The sequence below is a fragment of the Apodemus sylvaticus genome, chromosome 1 (assembly GCF_947179515.1).
Source record: "Apodemus sylvaticus chromosome 1, mApoSyl1.1, whole genome shotgun sequence".
Taxonomy (NCBI): Eukaryota; Metazoa; Chordata; class Mammalia; order Rodentia; family Muridae; genus Apodemus; species Apodemus sylvaticus.
The window spans coordinates 119,054,450-119,073,860 of NC_067472.1; the positions used below are offsets into that span (position 1 = coordinate 119,054,450).

Sequence of the window (19,411 nt, forward strand, 5' to 3'; positions counted from 1 at the left end):
GTCAAAGTAAATGATTTGATTTCACTTTTGAGTCATTTTGGATCTCTTTGAAGAAAGCCAACCTGTTATTTGGAAAAAGTCACAGGTTTCAAGATAATCACAGTTATGTTTAAGTTTTTGGTTCTTCAAATGCTAGTTTGAATTTAGGTGTATTACATTAATTCTTTAAATTGTTGTTTCCTCATTAATAAAACTGGGACAAGAACAACAATATTGTCAAATATCATGTAATCTTGTTACTCAAATAAGATTATGTACATGAACAATATTTGAATGCCTGGCTTTATGAAAGTATTGGGGTATTTCTTTCAGGAAAGAGTAAAATGCAACAAGAAATGAAATTGACAGAGCAATCATTTTTATTTTATAAAGATAATTTCAGTAGCCATAATCTCCCAAATGAACTGTAAAAAAGTAAAATAGAAAATAATCTATTTCCATATTAAAATCATTCTAATCTTGAATAGTATTTCCATTGGCAAAAAACACATTAAAAATATTTAATGGTTCCCTGTAAGTTTTGATGCCTTTCTTATTGCCCACCTCTGAGGATACACACAGAAAAGGCATGTTTCGGTTAGCAGCTTTGAAAATGGGCATTCATTTATCAACTAAGTCTGGCAATAGGGAAAGCTGTTATTATTACCCAGGAAACTACCACTAGTATCAGACTGGTGCTAGATGCTTTCATCCCAGCTATGACAAGTAACTGTTACATCCTAATAAATTTGTTTAGCTATTTTCTATTATAATAACGACAAAAGTGAAGCAAAAAAATAGTTACCTAAATTGGCAAGTACTATACTTCTTTCTTGTAAATAGTCTAGAAGTTAAAGCTAGGTTTGCTTAACAATTTACAGCAGGGTCTTGAAACAGGGCTAGCTAGAAACAGTGCTTTAGGCTCTCAGAAGAATCAAAAGCACAGAGATTGAAGGGAATTTGCCAGACATTATTCTACTATATCGTTATTCTACTTTAATTGTCTAAAACACATCTAGATGAGAGGTTACTGACGGTCTTCTGACACTTTCCTTTCTATAATTGCATAATTGTATAATTGACAATTCTTACACAATCCCTTTGTATAATTACATTAACAAAAACTATCATTTTGCTTCCACTTTTATTTTAGCATTTTCAAGGGGAGATGAAAATTTCTATAAGTTCAAAAACAAATATATTACAAAAATTGGGGCAAAAATTGACAAGTAAAAATTATTTATATTTATGGTATGTGATATTTTGATATTGGTAGATACATTTATAGTAACTAAATCAAATTAAACATCATGTCTGCTATTTTACATACTTACTATTCCTTAGTGTGAATGTTTGCAATCTATGTTTGTAGCAATTTTCACATGTACTATACACTATCAGTTACAGTCATGATCTCTGTTTATTTCCCTGCCTTATTCTTTCCCTCCAACATAATTTTTATTTGAGTAGTACAGAACTAAACTTCACCAACCTAAAAAGGTCTCCACTGTAGAATTTGCAACACTTAGACTAATAATTCTGTAGTAATAAACTTAAGTAAGCACATAAAAGAAATTATAAAATACTAAGACTTATGTGTCAATTTTGATATTTAGAAATAAATGTGAATGTTAAATCCTTAAGATGGCTAACTTTAAAAAAACTACATTATCTTTAAATTTTATACTATTTACAATATCTCTGAATTATTCCTCAAAATTTATTTATATCTCTGGTAAAAATAATTAGGTTAAACTTAAAAAACTATTGAAGACCGTACATGAAATGAAGTTCTAAAGCTTTCATTTGATGTTATGATTATGTTTAAAACTAAAATTTGAAGCCTATCCTTATATAGATTATACTCTTCATTGATGTACAGTATTTTGCTACATAGTAAAGACAGTAAACTCTTGCATATGAAAGCTTAAACTCTATAGTTAAACAGGTTTATCTTCCAATCCCTCTCTCTAAACATATGTAGTTCCTTAGTGTACTAAGCCTTTTATTTTAAATCCATGAAAATGCAAATAAGTAATATGTATGATGATTCTCAATTATATGAAATTAAGCAATGTTAAGTTCCTAGAAAACTCCACTCCCAATACTTATAGTCAACAAACGACAGTGGAGAGTATTATATGTTCTTAACAGTGAATTTACAGAGAGATGAGGACTTGATTTTGTTTTTGAAATGAGTTCTAATTATCTGTGAAATGAATGTTCTATAAAAATAAAAACATTATGATATGATTTTCCTAGGACAATTACAAATAAATGAGTATAATGCTGACCATAAATTTTATGCTTCTTCTGGAACCAGTATCTAAAATTTAAATAATTGTTAGAACTACAAAGTAAGAGGATACAAATATACTGCAAAGGACTCCTCTCAGGGTTATATTTTAAATAAGTTGTTGATATATTTTGTATATTTTTATATTTAAGAGAGAGTGAAGGCTGATTATTGCAAAGGTTCTTGGGACTTTGCAGTATCCAAAGGACTTAACAGAGATGTACCATAAGAGTGTCCATATTGGTCCAACCTATCTCACTACTTAATCTACCACATAGTGTACCCAACCTAATATCTTTCAGTTTTGAAGACATCTGAATGAATATTCAAAATCTCAATATCAAGTGAGTTTTCTTATTGATTTTGTTTATTTAAAATCATGATTTCCTTTGTAGTTATATATGAGATAAGATAATCATTTAGATTTTCAATCATTAAAAACTAATTTTTAAATTTCCCTTTGTGCCAACAGGATTTGCCAGTCCACTCACAGGAATAGCAGATTCTTCTCAAAGTAGCATGCACAATGGTTTACATATCTTTATGAATGGAACAATGTCCCAAGTACAGGGATCAGCCAACGATCCCATTTTTCTTCTTCATCATGCTTTTGTGGACAGGTTGGTTGACATTTCCTCATAAATTATGGGTTCATTGCTCTTAAATGTACTATCAACGTGTGCTTCAAATGCAACTTTATCATACCAATCCTTATAAATTATGGTGGTTTGCTATTTTGAGAGAACCTAAGCTAAGACTAAAAGTTCAAATAAACTAAAGAGAAGCCAGTAAGGTGTAAGGTATGATAAAGAAATAAAAATTTTCAAGTTAAGCAACAATGTAAGTTCAGGATTCAGATTCATCCATGTCTTACTACAGCATAGGGTATACTATATTTGATATTAGATTAGGACAAGGAATACATTTTGAAGCTAATACTAGAGAGTCAATAGCTACAGGTGGACTTTACATAGTAGATACAGAACTCCCAAGTATAAGTTTGATTCCTCATAGGCTATGAGGCCATTTGGCTCTAGTGCTGAATTTGAAAGCTTGTAGACATTTGTGGTTAAGAGTAAAAGCATGAATATAAGGAATCTACTGTGTACGGATGGATGAAAAAAGTGACAGTTTTCATGGAGACAAAGACACATTATTGTTTCATAGGAATTTGCATGGTTTGTAACTAATCTTCTTACTATTTTTAAAGCAAACTGATAGGTGGATGTTAGTGGACTTAGGTAAAGGTGTTAGTCACGTAAAACTTAAACAAGCAGCTATAATATATCCTGATAGTTAATGTTTCAGAATTTTCACAGAAATAACAATGTGTTGGGAATTGTTACTACTATCATGGATGTAAGGTGGGTTTTTTGATATTTAGAATTCATCAATGCATATCATTGGTAGTTTAGACAAATCATGGAGGTATTCTGAGATTTTCTTATCTTATCTTTAAATACAGATTTTTGGAAATGTTATGAAGAATAGAGGGGTTATTAAAAACAAACAAGATATGAATCTAACTAAACAGGTGTGTGTGAACAGTAGGCAGCACATATAAGTTATGGCTGACTTGAAGACAACCATACAACCTCTGTGGTACATATATATTGGAAATATTATAATGATATCACATTGGTCATAATGCTGAGTGGTGGAAGTAATAATACTTAATGAAACTCTATATTAGTGAGTTATAATATTCTTATTATCTAACAATTTGAGTAATTGTTCAACAGTGCATTATGTTTAAAAATTTGAATATTAAAAATGATACCACAAATAATACTATAAAGAAACAAAGTATGTTATTGAGGTGTTGCAGATTTCTTGCAAACTTATTTAATATTACGAGGTAAAAATATTTTAGGCTATCTCCTTAATTTTATATATTCATTAATGTTTATTCAAGAAACAATTAGAATGGCTTGGGCACTCACTCTATTCTCTTTCTAACTGAGCTTGTTTAAAGCATGGAACAATGGTTGTACCAGTATTTAGAAGTCAAGTATTATTTTAGGTACATTCCTCACTATACAATTTTTGTCATTTCTCCAGGGAGCTTACTGAATTGTTTTATGTCCTCAGAAATTTTTGTTCTTCTCTTTACTGTAGAACTTAATTCATTGTATCATACTCACTAAAATACTAGTTTATTTTAACACATCTTGAATCATTAGTTCAAGTACTCAGCATGATAACATGTAATGTGTAGTTGAACAAGTAAATGGAGGTTTGCAGTGTGCAACTAAAATATCCTAATTTTAAATACTGAGTAGAAGAACTGGATGAATGCATTTCCTATTGTTCTTTCACAAAATAAATTGTAGTGAGCTCTTGAATGCTAAGGGAAATTCAGAGAGCATTAAAATAATGCCAATGTATCTACAATTGATGAAATTTACAGTATTATTTATATTATAAAATGAGGTATGGATGCTACATGATATTTACTATTGCAACTGCATATATCTCTTCATATGTATGAATCTGCCTATTAATAAGTGAGAGGCAAGCATAAATAAATATTAATGAACTATCTCTGATTTTGAGGTTAGACAATTTTATTAGTTTTTTTTTTAATATTTTTATTTTCTATATTCTTTGTTTACATTCCAAATGATTTCCCCTTTCCCGGATCCCCCCTCTCCATATGTCCCATAAACCTTCTTCTCTGCATCCATTCTCCAATAACCTCCCTCCTTTTTTCTCTGTCCTTATATTCCCCTCCAATGCTAGATCAATCCTTTCCAGGATCAGGACCTTCTCCATACTTCTTCATGGGAGTCATTTGTTATGTGATTTGTGCCTTGGGTATTCAGGGCTTCTGGGCTAATTAATAACCACTTATCAGAGATTGCATTCCATGTGTATTCTTTTGTGACTGGGTTACCTCACTTAGGATGATATTTTCCAGATCAAACCATTTGCCTAAAAATTTTGTGAATTCATTGTTTCTAATTGCTGAGTAGTATTCCATTGTGTAAATATACCACATTTTCTGTATCCATTCCTCCTTTGAGGGGCATCTGGGTTCTTTCCAGCTTCTGGCTATTATAAATAAGGCTGCTATGAACATAATGGAGCATGTGTCTTTATTGCATGCCTGGGAATCCTTTGGGTATATGCCCAGGAGAGGTATAGCAGGGTCCTCCGGAAGTGTGATGTCCAGTTTTCTGAGGAACTGCCAGACTGATATCCAAAGTGATTGTACCATCCTACAGCCCCACCAGCAGTGGAGGAGTGTTCCTCTTTCTCCACATCCTCACCAACACCTGCTGTCTCCTGAGTTTTTGACCTTCGCCATTCTGACTGGTATAAGGTGAAATCTCAGGGTTGTTTGATTTGCATTTCCCTAATGACTAATGATGTTGAGCACTTCTTAAGGTGCCTCTTGGCCATCTGAATTTCTTCAGATGAAAATTCTTTGTTTAGATCTGTACCCCATTTTTTAACAACATAAGGAGGTCAAGGGGATACAAATTGGAAAGGAAGAAGTCAAATTATCACTATTGGCAGATGACATGATAGTCTACTTAAGTGACCTGAAAACCTCTACCAGAGAACTCCTACAGCTGATAAACAACTTCACCAGAGTGGCTGGTTATAAAATCAACTCAAGCAAATCAGTTGCCTTCCTATCCTCAAAGGATAAGCAGGCTGAGAAAGAAGTTAGGGAAATGACATCCTTCACAATAGCCACAAACAATATAAAGTATCTTGGTGTGACTCTAACCAAACAAGTGAAAGATCTATATGACAAGAACTTCAGGTCTCTGAAGAAGGAAATCGAAGAAGACCTCACAAAATGGAAAAAATCTGCCATGCTTGTGGATTGGCAGGATTAATATAGTTAAAATGGCCATCTTGCCAAAAGCGATCTACAGATTCAATGCAATCCCCATCAAAATCCCAACTCAGTTCTTCACAGAGTTAGAAAAAGCAATTCACAAATTCATCTGGAATAACAAAAAACCCAGGATAGCTAAAACTATTCTCAACAACAAAAGCAATTCTGGGGGAATCAGTATCCCTGACTTCAAGCAATACTACAGAGCAATAGTATTAAAAACTGCATGGTATTGGCACAGTGACAGAGAAGTGGACCAATGGAATAGAATTGAAGATCCAGAAATGAACCCACACACCTATGGTCACTTGATCTTTGACAAAGGAGCCAAAAATATCCAGTGGAAAAAAGATAGACTTTTCAACAAATGGTGCTGGTTCAATTGGAGGTCAGCATGCAGAAGAATGTGAATTGATCCATTCTTATCTCCATGTACTAAACTTCACTCCAAGTGCATCAAGGACCTCCATGTAAAACCAGACACACTGAAACTAATAGAAGAGAAACTGGGGAAGACCCTAGAGGACATGGACACAAGGGAAAAGTTCCTGAACAGATCACCAATAGCTTATGCTCTAAGATCAAGAATTGACAAATGGGACCTCATAACATTGCAAAGTTTCTGTAAGGCAAAGGACACTGTTAAAAGGACAAAACAGCAACCATCAAATTGGGAAAGGATATTCACCAACCCTACATCTGATAGAGGGCTAATATCCAATATATACAAAGAACTCAAGAAGTTAGACCCCAGGAAACCAAATAACCCTATTAGTTTTTTTCAATTTGTTAATATTTAGAAATATAGAGCAGAGTCTGAGGCAAAGACCATCCAGAGACCACCCCACCTAATGATCCATTCTATATACAGTTACAAAGCCCAGACATTATTATTGATGCCCACAAGAACTTGCTAACCAGAGCTGGATATAGCTGTCCCTTGGGAGGCTCTGCTCTGCATGACAAATACAAATACAAAGCTCTCGTCCAGCCATTGAACTGAGAACAGGGTCCCCAATAGAGGAACAAGAGAAAGGACCCAAGGAGCTGAAGGGGTTTGCAGAGTCATAGGAGGAACAACAATATGGAAAGGCCCTTGGTCCTAGAAAGGCTTGATGCAGCTGTGTAGAGGAATACCAGGACAGGGAAGCAGGAGAGGGTTGATTGGGGAACAGGGGGAGGGGAGATGGCTTATGGGATTTTCAGCAAGGTGGGGGGGTGCGAACCAGGAATTGGGACAACATTTGAAATGTAAATAAGGAATATATCTAATAAAAAAGAATATATGTGGAAATAAATAAAGAACATCTTATGGTTAAAAAAAAGAAATGGACAAATATACTTATCCAATAATACCAATGATAGAATCAATTCTGAAAACTCAAAAGAATTGAAGGAGATGGGCATTTGTTTTCCTATAACACTTAAAATGTATTAGAAATGTTTATTTCTTACTAGCTGTTATTAAAGTGATTTCTGGTAAAATATTTATTCTGAAGCCTTCTCTCTATATGTTGGTTTAATGAAGATTTCTTCCTGGCAATTCATCTCAAAGTGCTGCCTAGTGTTATTATATATTACATGATATCTCTTTAGCCTTGGCTTCTAGAATGTCTTCCTGTCACGTGGCACTTGCCACACTGAGGGCTGTACATGCAATGCTCCTGTGAACTTTCTATACCATCTGGTCTTCAATTTCTCTTATGGAAATTGTCTGTGTTAAGGTTTACAAATCCATGTCCAACTTTGATGCTACTGAGTTTGGTAAAAACTGTTTCCATTTTTAACCTTTGAGAAAATGATGACTTCCTCAGGAATTAATGAATTGTTGATAGGTAGCACATACTGTAGATCAATGTTTGAGAGCAGAAAGGGGCGTGAAGAAAAGAACACGATTGAAGTGAAGACAGACAGGCATTCTCTTTGGCCTATGAAGTCATAACACTAAAATTGTGACTGTCACAAATGAATATCCACTAGTTACGGAATATACTTGAGACTGTAGAATTCTTGAAATATAGATACAATTCTAATTGGTGACATTTGAGAGGTAAATTGTTCAGGCTATAGCTAACAAAACTCATAAAGAAGTTTGCAGTTAGAGAAGGTTCATATTAGCTCCAAGTATTACAAAAATCTGCTAAAGTATTAAAAGCACAAATAACATTTATAAGAAATGAGATGTATGCTGAATTATTTTTATCTTGCATAAGTGGACTCATTTCATATCTACAGATTCTACCATCTTATAAGTTAAGTCCTATGTCATTACATTATAGATAAAAACAGAATTAAACAGTTTAAGTCACCTGTTATAAATCTGATTCATAAAATAATTAATAAAAGCTATATGTATTAATAGACAAAGAGAGAATAGTCTTCAATCAGTGAGAAAACTGAAATTATCATTACAGTGGTTGTGTTAACAGTAGCCAAGTAGTGTGATTGTTACAGAAGACACTATTCAAGTAGAATGAATTACAAAACATTGGCAATCTGAAACCAGAATGACCCAGATGATCCTGTTATGAGTTTGCCTTTCCAATTTAGACCAGTCATTTTAACTGATTCTCAAATCCTAGTCTGATGTCATTGGTAAGACAGTGGCGGCAAACAGGCTGAGGAACCAAATGAGCAGAGGAAAGCTAACAGGATAAGATATTCACTACTAGTAATTCATCTTTAAAACCCCAGATCCTAAATATAAAAAGAAACTATGTGATAGAAAAATCATTAGGTCTGGAGTCAGAGCCCATGAGAAACTTCTGGCAATGCTCAGTGAATCTTATGTGAGATTGGAAAAGCTGGCAGACCTCTCTGGACCTAAGACTTTTCACATACAAAGTAATGGTAATGAACCTTCTTAACTATAATGTATTTCAATTTTACAATTATATTAATTTTATAATATATTTTAATATATAATTATAATAATAATGTGCATATACATATAATTTTACAAATTATAACACAGTATAGCTCACAGTATAAAGACTAGCTCTCATAAGAAGTAAGGGAACACTTAAAAATGGCTACATGGTCTCTATTTCCTATTTTCTCAGTGTTCTCCAGTAAAGTAACACTACTTCAGCAAGTCTCTGAAACCAGCCTTTTGAGGATAGAAAAATCCTGGCTAAGTGAAAACATGAACTAATGCATTCTAGGAATGGTGATCCTGCCTTGATCCTCAGCTACAGATAATTATTTCTCCTGAAGTGATTTTTTTTTTGTTTGTTTGTATTTGCCAAGTTTCCCCTGGGTTAGCTTGCTAAGAAGCCTGCCCGAACCATATGCCCTCAAATCAGATGCTGTACCAAATTGTCAGCACAGCAGTCCAAGCAGACAGGTGGCAGCAAGACAGGTCCCTGGGACTTCAGGAATGAACAGCAGATTGCTTCCTGACTGGTGACTGGAGGCTGAAGCCTGTTCCGAAAGGTGGAAATATCAGGGTTATGGAAGGAGGTCATCTCAGAAATCAGAGATATATATTCAAGTCTGCACTTGATGGGATGTCAGAGGGGAACCTGCTCTCTGTTTCTTTTCTTATTATTGGCCCATAACCTGGTTTAAAGTGCTTGCTTGTTTTCTGAATCAGAATTCATTCTCTATAACAAATTGCCATTGTACCATTATAATCATATTCGACCATATTCCCCCAGCTGCTTTTCCTGTTAGATTTAGCTCTTAAAAGAGTTTGTCTTTGTTAGATTGATTCATGTGTATCTCTCCCAGTAAATCTTGAGCTCTGTGCTAACAGAGTCTATATATTGATCACCTCTGGCATCTAATACTGTCTGTTCATTACACATAGAAGCCATTCACTAAGACTTCCTAAAGTGTCATGTAATTGATAATTGGCAGCAGTCAGCCACTATGGGGTATCAATAACATTTTATTGTGAGATAAAATATTCACCCAGGGACATTGAATTGTACTTTATCTTGTGATAAAGAAATCAGTTGCTATGACAAGTAACCTTAAACATGTCCTATAATGAAGAGGATCTTTCAACTCTTTGTAGGGTTAATGTGATTTAGAATGAGAAGAATTACAATATTGTTAATCTAAATATTTCATTAGCAACAGTAGAAAGAAAAATAGGCCTTTATTATTGAATCTGAAAAAAGAATCTTAAAATCATGCACCAATCTCTTTTTTTCTCAGCAAATGTGTGTTTAATTAAGATTCTAATAGAAATACATATGAATACTCAAATATGTAACATGAAAAACAGTCCAAGCATTAGCAATTTTCCAATGTCTGCCATTGTGATCACTTATTTGATCAGGACACTATCTTTTTTCTCTTTTTTATTAGATACTTTCTTTATTTACATTTCAAATGTTATCCTATTTCTCATTTCCCCTCCAGAAACCCCCCTATCCCATCCCCGCTCCCCCTGCACCCTAACCCACCTACTCCCACTTATCTGATCTGGCATCTCCCTACATTAGGATAACAAGCCTTCACAGGACCAAGGGCCTCTTCTCTCATTGATGTCCCACAAGGCCATCCTCTGCTACAGATGACATATGACATGGGTCCTTCCATGTGTACTCTTTGGTTGGTGGTTTAGTCCCTGGGAGCTTGGGGCAGGGGTAGGGGGTGGGGGAGGGTCTGGTTTGTTGATATTGTTGCTCTTCCTATGGGGTTACAAGCCCCTTTAGCTCTTTCAGGACTTTCTCTAACTCCTCCACTGGGGACCCCTGTGCTCAGTCCAGTGGTCTATAGGGGGGACCAAACTTTAATGTTTTTGTACTTCATTATTAATACCCAGGTATTTTTCAAGTTACTTTGCTTGCTGAGACAAACAGACTGTTGGAAGAAAATGTCAGTGTAGGTGGGATAATTCTGTGGTATTAATTAATGTTATCAACCAGAGCTTTGATGGGAAGAAAACAGTTCATGTGTATTTCAGAAGTAAAATCAACAGAAGTTATCATTTAACATATGATGATATTGATGTCACTAGAAATAGTAACTTAAAAATAAGGGAAACCGCAAGGATGCACAGGATGACGACAAGTAGAAAAAGGAATAATGCTATAAAAAGATGCAAGTAGGTGACAGAAGCAATACATTCAGTAAAATTAAATCATTGCTCACTTATAAATCTAGAGGAATTTTAATCCACCAACATGGCTGCTCTGACAAGAGATCACATCCAAATACTTGCTAGGTCCTTGTGATCTTGCTGGAATGCAGAAATGACATAGTCTTTAAATCCCTTTGGCTAGAGAGACACAAAGAGAAACAGAGACATAGAGAGAGAGAGAGAGAGAGTAGAGAGACAAAGAGACAGAAAGAGAGGAGAGAGAGCAGAGGCTGGCCAGGGAAATGTGGAGAGATGGGGAGGGAAATGGGGAGAGAAGGGACAGAGAAGGTAAGAGCATAAAAGGGTTAGAGTGTAAGAGAATTAGTGAGGAAGGGGCAAACAGTCCCTTTTGTAATGAATTAGGCATACCTGGATATTTCCAGGTATCTGTGTGTATGTGTGTGTGCGTGCGCGTGTGTGTGCGTGTGCGTGTGCGTGTGCGTGTGCGTGTGCGTGTGTGTGTGTGTGTGTGTGTGTGTGTGTGTGTGTGTGTAAGGGGGAGGGGGCCCTATAAGGAATGCTAACACTCAGACTCAAAAGAAACCTTACTTTCCTTGCCTTTCTCTCCTAAGCAACTGAGATCAAATACCTAGATTTAGTCACTCTGTAAGGCCCCAGCACCCCACACCTTGGAAGGTGACACCCATTTCACTCGAGAGAAACAACAATTTGATGCAATAACAAGAGGATTTTTATTCCAGAGGCTCTGGGGTCCACAGTTGTACACCATGCAGGGTAGAGGACTGTGGGACCCTGTGCAACTGAAGTCAGGGGTATTTAAAGGGGAAAAAAATCACATGGCAAGGGGTGGGGGACAAAGTGGAGGACAAAAATCACAAACAAGGCAAGGGGTGGAGGACAAATTATGCAAGGAATGGGGAAGTACAGAAAGGGGAAGTCAGGCAATAGTTTATGTCTCAAGAAGTTTAGAGATTATCTGGAGCAAACGTCCTTGGGGCATTGTATAGTTAAATACTGGAACTAGAACAGGATGGACTATTTTTCTCTCAAGCTGAAAGAAGAAAAACAAGTTACTCTGTGCTGGGCTAGTTGTTTAGGGGGCTAAAAACATTGAGTTGGGGTCTCTCACTATTTATACAAATTAAATTAATAGTCTTTTCTATATTTATCTTTATTTAAATTCTTTTCTATTTACTGTATAAACATATTCCCAAGTCACCATACATTTGATGAGTTTTATGGCTTAGGTCATGTGTCATTTGTCAAACTGAGGAACTTCCAATTCTCCCGTGGAAGCCCACATTTCTAGAAATGGTTGCTCATACCAGCATGATGCCCATTTTGAAGTTAACTCTCTGGAGCTGCCATAGCTCTCCTGTGGAAATCCCACATTCCAAGGAGACAGACTGGCTGCTCAGAGTAGCATGTAACTCTACCCTATGTTAATTCTCATGATCATAGCTTTTCTTTTTCTTTTGGATAAAAGTAAAACAATTCTGCCCCATCCTCAACTCTTGGTCCCCATATTGACTAGCAGAATATATCTTTCCTAGGGCAAAATGAGTTTTTAGCAACAGAAAAGCATTATCTTTTAATTTGAAGTTATAATGTAAGACCCCCAAAAGCTGAGGGTGCCCCAGTACCCCATGCCTCGGAAGGTGACACCCAAATCACTCGTGAGAAACGGTCTCGATGCTATAACATGAGGATTTTTTTATTCCAGAATTCTGGGTTCCACAGCCGTACACTGCACAGGGCTAAAGGACTGTGGACCATGAGTGCCAAATTGCGACAGCTTTTATAAGTTTACAACAAAGCCTGAGAATCACAAACCAATCATTTCTTAGCATGGAGAGCCCATGAAATGCGAGCCAATTGATTTGTACCTCTCCATAGTTTTTAGGCCAATCAGTTTAAATTATTGGAGCCCACGCTTATTGGACCAATTAGTTTCCTATTTTCTTGAATCTCTATAGCTGCGTGAACTCCTCCTGCATAGGGATAATGGGGTAAGCAATTTACAGAAGCAAAATAAGCCTAGCCCATTTCCAGTTACCTTGTGAGGCCAGGATCACCTATTCAAGGCCTTTTCTGCTAGCCCTAAACAAAGGGCGGGATCTGGAATGTGACCTTTTACCTAATTTCTAACAAAGTGAGATAGCAGTTTAAACCTCTGACTTCTTGGGGTCATTAGAGTTAGGCTGTATTATTTTCTAACCTTTCACTCCCCACTTCTTCTCTTGTTAATAGTTCTAATCTTAGAACTATAGAGCTAAATCTCTGACTCTATATATTCTGAATTGTCCTGCCCTAAATCTCTGATATTGCTGGCATAGCATCAGAATTTGCACAGCACTTATTCATTTCTCTAATAAAAAACTATTAACCAGTTAGTCACACAGGTTCCAATTGTAAGCAAAAGGAGTAAAATTACAAAAGGTCTCATCAAAGCAGAAAGCAGGGTGGTCAAGAGTACAAGATAAGAGCCTTTCCACCGAGACTCAAGATTTTTTTTGCAGTGACGTCTAATGTAGACCGAATCTCGAAATTGGAAGCGATGTGGGACTTGCAAGTCTCTTTCTCTTGAGTAGGCCTCCCGGAACTGCTTCCACACTTGCTGCCTCATCCACTCGAAGGCCTTGAGCCTAGAGAACAAAAGCCTGAAGCAAAAAGGGTAGGAGAGCTATCTAATCATTAACACCAGTCTTTGTGGTCAATTTGGTGAGGGTTTCTTTCATCAGGGTTCCAGCAACAGTTCCTGAAGCCTTCTTATATAGATCCAGTCACCTATCTGGAAGTAGTGTGGAGTCTCTGGGATGGAGCATTTAAGGCAAATCTCATATTGTGGGACATCTCCTGGGAGGACCCAGTGGACACCAAAAGAGTTGGGGTATCAAGGAGGATCTCTAGGGGGGGTCAGGTTAAAATGGCAGGGGCTCTTCAGAAACAAGGGGAGAGGCACCACCCAGCCTGAGCCAGTCTCCAAGGACAATTTAGTTAAGGTCTCTCATAGGGTTTTGTTTATTCTCTCTATCTGCCTTGAGCCCTGGGGACAGTATGTCCAATAATCTTTCCAATTAGTCCCCAATATTTCTGTCAATTTCTGACTTACCTTAGAAACAAAACCAGAACCATTATCTGATCCAATTACCTTGGGCACTCTGAAACTCTGGAAAATTTCTTCTAACCTTGGCAGCTGTTTCCTGCTTCAAACCTAGAGAAAAGTATCTATAAATGCTGGAAGATATTTTATAACCATATTCTCCTGCCTTAGCTTTTATAAAATCTCTTACTGTATCTAGGCTTGTCTCTTCTAGGTCTTTTGCCCTGTTTACTCTTTACTGCATAAGCATTTACTTGCTGGCATATCTTACACTGTTCTATTATCTCTCTAGCCTAAAACCTGAGTCATAAATATATAAGTTTGGTGCCTTAACTGCCAGGACAAAGTTGTTTTTCTTTAATCCCCTAAATGAGTCCATCTGTGCATTTGGCCTAGTGAGTCTTTGGTGTACTTTCTGGGGAGTATAGTTCTCCCTTCTTGTGTGCACCCTCTCTTGGTAATAGTTGGTAGGGTGGTTAGCAATCTGAGTCCTTTTTTAAGTGAGGCTGTTCCTTAATTTTGTCCCATTTCCCAATGGGTGTCTTTTAGAGACCCATAGTCAGTATAGGCTCCTGCATATCCATTCCTGGAGCCACTTGTTCTGCCTGGTTATTGCCCATTGAGTCTTTTCCCTTTGGGCATCCTGGGCAGTGAATACTCACAGTGGCTGGCTTCATTAGGACATCTGAGAGGTCCAAGATTTCCTGCTGGTTACCTCTGATGTGAGCATTCCTCTTGGCATATTTCCCTGTGGACGTGGGCTGTGGCAAAGGCATACCTGTTATCCGTGTGGATGTTGATTTTCTTGCTGGGTCCAAGTTCCAAGTGGTGAGTGCAACGAGCTCCACTTTCTGCATTGACATGCCAGGGGGTAAAGATTCTTCTACAAAGATGACATTTGTGTCGTCCACCATAGCAGCACCTGCTTATCTCTGTCCATCATGGAGAACACTGCTCCTGTCTGTAGCGACTTTCAGCAGGGGTCAGTCTCTCTTTTGGGCCAGTTAGCTGCAGCTGTTGGGCAGGAAGCATATATGCACCCTCTCCATTTTGGAGAGTATGTCTTACTCCAACAGAGAGTAGGTACAGTCTAGGGTGACCCTAAATGAATGGGCTACCCATCCCATCCCTAGGTCCACTGTTCTTCGGGTAGTCCATGAATACATTTTGGTGCCAGGGGCTTCTTGGATCCAAGATCTTTTCTTGAAAACAGCACCATTGGCTTGGAAGACTGAGTGTTGAGCCCCTGTGTCCACCAAGAACTGAGTGGGTTTCTCTTTCACTCCCACAGTTATCCTGGGTTAGGGGAGGTGGTCAGAAAATCCATCTCCCCTCGTCGCTGTCTTCACCCAGGGCTAACACCTGGGTTTGCCATTTGAGGGCACTTTTCCCAAGACCTGGGAATTCCTGCTCCCAACTTCTATTTCTTAGGGCACACTCTGGCTCAGTGGTCTCTTTCCTTATAGTATGCACACTGGTCCTTTTCTGTCTCCCTTTTCTGCTTTTTTTTATTATAGCCAGGATTCTCTGTAGCTTCCTTCCTTCTCTGTCATTTTATTTCTTTTTCTGTTTCTTCTCTTCCTCTGTCTCCCTGTCTCAGCAAACTGTACTAAATCTCTCTATAGACTTTCTCAATAACCGATACTACTAAATCCTTCTACAGACCTTCTCAGCAACCTGCACCAAATCCCTCTAGCCTCTGAAGCTTTTTCCTGTTATCTCTACTAGCCCTGTCTATAAGAGCCATTGTCATAGTAGCTTTATATTCCGAGCCCCTGGATTCATAGCATGTATATTGGCAGAATGCCTCTATAAGTTGCCCTAGAAAAGCTGTAGGTGACTCATCTGGTACCTGCTTACCCTTATATACCTTGGTCAAATTCATGGGCTGCCATACCCTCGAAATCTGCCAATGGAGTCTGGTATTGGTCTGTCAGATGCCTCTTACCTTTTGTCTGAGGGGGTATTCTTTTTGGCTTCCTGTATTACAAATAAAACAGTCTCAAAGAGATTAGTCTCTTGAGAAATATACCCTTAGTGAGAGAGCTACCATGGTATCAGGATAGGTGGTCTCAGGTCCTCTCCTGCTCCACTCTGTGGTCCTCTCTAAGTATCAATTGAGCATAATTATTACCATTTTGTAAATTATAAACTATAAGATAGACATAACACCTAGTTTATCATCCCTGTAAATTAAACAGAACCCTTTTCATCTGTATTATCTTAAAAGACTGTCAGAATTAACAATGTTGTATTCCGTAGCTGCCTGCCACTACTACAAACTGGGTTGCTGGAACTTTAATGTCAGTCAGACCTTTTAACAGTTTGGGCAAGCCCTTTCCCCCAGACCCCAGGCTGAAATCCTGCAAAGTCATCTGGCGGTTCTTGACTCCTCTGCTAGGGCAGCTGGGTGGGTCACCTGCTTAATTCAGGAATTCATAGACCTGGAAGAACAATGATCTTCACTGAGCTTCTCCACCCTAGGATAAAAATTCCTGCTGTAACCTACTTCCCTATTATGCCCTAACTTTAGATTCCTGCCCAAAGCCAGGGATTGTCCTTGGCCAATGTCAAGTTCCTACCATGTGGCATAAGTCCCCAATATGACTCTGTACAACTTAATAATTAACATTGTAAGAATTGACTCATGTGCTGGCTTTAAATTTTATATCACCTGAAAATCATTTATTTAAATCTATATCAGCTTTCTCAGGATTAAACAACTTGGGCTGTCTATGAGACTAACAGTCTTCAATACAATCAGAAATCTAAGAGTGACCAATATTAACTAAAAAAGATATATAGAAAAATTAACACAGCTTTTAAGACTTAAACACCATATTCCATGGATTTTTGACATTTTTGAAAACCAACTATCTATGCAAAGTAATGTGAACTGTTGTCTGTGAAACTATCTTCAGCTATTTCTGATTAAAACCTAGAAAACACCCTAACAATAAACTCAGAGCCTTGTATTTCTATTTAGCCCTAAACTCATAGGTTTAAACATCTTAAATCGGTAATAATGACAACAAAGAACTGGGTGTAAATCCTGTACTTTTAAATTTAGTATTTATACCAATGAAAACCTTGATTTTCTATCAAAATAAACCCTGTATCAAATAAGAATTTATGCCTTGAACTTAATACCAATTATAAAGATTTTAGTATCACAAAGACAGTTTTTTTTCACTTAATATTTTAGAATCTAGTCTTCTGGAGGTCTCCCTTATTTTGCCCTCTCTCCCAGAGGAAAAATATAACCACAAAGTTTAACATCACATCAATCATAACAATTTAAACAAGTTAAAATAAAAGAAATAAACCATTTGTACCAACTTAAACCCAAAATTCTTACACCTACCACATTGAGCGTCTTGTTAAGACTTGTTTTCCTTTTCAGGGGGCGTCAGAGCCCAAGTATTTTGTCTCTCCTTTTGTTCTAAGTTGGTGCGCTTGAGGCGCGCTTGAGTCATGTGACCTGATTTTGGTGCCACAGAGTTGCTTTTCAGTCAAAGTCAAAATAATATCGCCCATCTAAGTCCAAGAACACAAAACACGATACAAAACAACACCACATAGATAGCATGACCCTGCCACTGTCAGGTCTCTAGATTCAAGAACACAGAGCAAGGAAAATCACATAATTTGCCCCTAGAGGGGCCCAGTTTCAGACACCAGGCATCCCTGCACACATAACAGGGATCAGATAAAACAGATTTCAGGAAAGCATGGCTTCCACCATCACTGACTTGCTGTTTACAGATGGAAGAAAGCCTTATTCAGCTCTCTCCCACTGAGACAGACAGAGCCAGATCAGAAAACCAGATGGCCGGGAGGGTGTATAAGTTCTCCAATTCAGTAGGACTACCATGTCCTCTCCGACATTCAGTTGGGAATCTTCCAGGGTTTCTGGAGTTCCCCCAAATACCCAGGAATGTCTCCCTGGGTTGCAGCCTGTGGTATGGAGTATATCTGCTCACCACGGTCCTCTGGTTCTCACAAACCCGAGAGGACAGCTGTCCACTGAAAACACGTGTCTCCTCAGATACAGAAAACAGACCAGTACAGACATTCAGGACACAGACACCAGCTGGCACACACACATTCCAGAGGGGATCCCCTTTACCTCTGAGTTTGTTCTCTCACATGTGAAGGAAAATCGCACTTCCCAGCCAACGCACCAAAAAATGTAAGACCCCCAAAAACCGAGGGGGCCCCAGCACCCCACACCTCAGAAGGCGACACCCAAATCACTCGCAAGAAACAGTCTCGATGCAGTAACATGAGGATTTCTTTATTCCAGAATTCTGGGTTCCACAGCCGTACACTGCACAGGGCTAGAGGACTGTGGACCATGAGTGCCAAATTATGACAGCTTTTATAAGTTTACAACAAAGCCCACGAATCACAAACCAATCATTTCTTAGCATGGAGAGCACACGAAATGTGAGCCAATTGATTTGTACCTCTCCATAGTTTTTAGGCCAATCAGTTTAAATTATCGGAGCCGACGCTCAGTGGACCAATTAGTTTCCTATTTTTTCGAATGTCTATAGCTGCGTAAACTCCTCCTGCATAGGGATAATGATGTAAGCAATTTACAGAAGCATTTACCTCACCTTTAAACGGGAGCTGGTTCCTCCCCTTCTGCCTTTCTGCCCTTGGGAGAAGTCTTAACTTTTATGTTTTGCTTTTAAATTTAGTAGCGACTTTTTTTAAAAAGCCACTTTCCATACTTTCTCTGTAGGTTCCTGCTCCTTAGCTAGGAATTGCCCTCCCAGCCTCTCCTCTTGTAATGTTCTGGGAAGCTTTGGTCTGATTGATTGATTGACTAATTGATTGATTGATTGATTGATTGACAAGAATAGACCTCTTGGGCTGCTTTATCTGATTTCCCCCACCCCCAACCCCTGCTTTTTACCTGGACCCTTTTCAATTGTAAACTTCGGTTTTAACTACCATAATTTGAGTGCTCTTTTGTTTTAGACATCATTTAATCCCAATCTAGTGTTTCTACGCTGCCTTTGACCATTTAATTCCAGGATAAAAGACACACACTTTAATTTTTACAATAAGCCCTAATTAGCAGTAGAGCTTGGCAAAGATCTACTCTTTGTGCTA

At 37.7% G+C, this 19,411-nt stretch overlaps 1 protein-coding gene across 1 annotated transcript in view; it reads left to right on the forward strand.

Annotated features, from left to right (window-relative positions):
• Tyr (tyrosinase) overlaps positions 1–19,411 on the forward strand; it is an 80,127-nt gene that overhangs the window by 18,386 nt on the left and 42,330 nt on the right. The window contains exon 3 of the mRNA XM_052177691.1: positions 2,748–2,895. Coding sequence (XP_052033651.1) covers positions 2,748–2,895 — 148 coding nt within the window. The remainder of the gene's footprint in view (positions 1–2,747; positions 2,896–19,411) is intronic.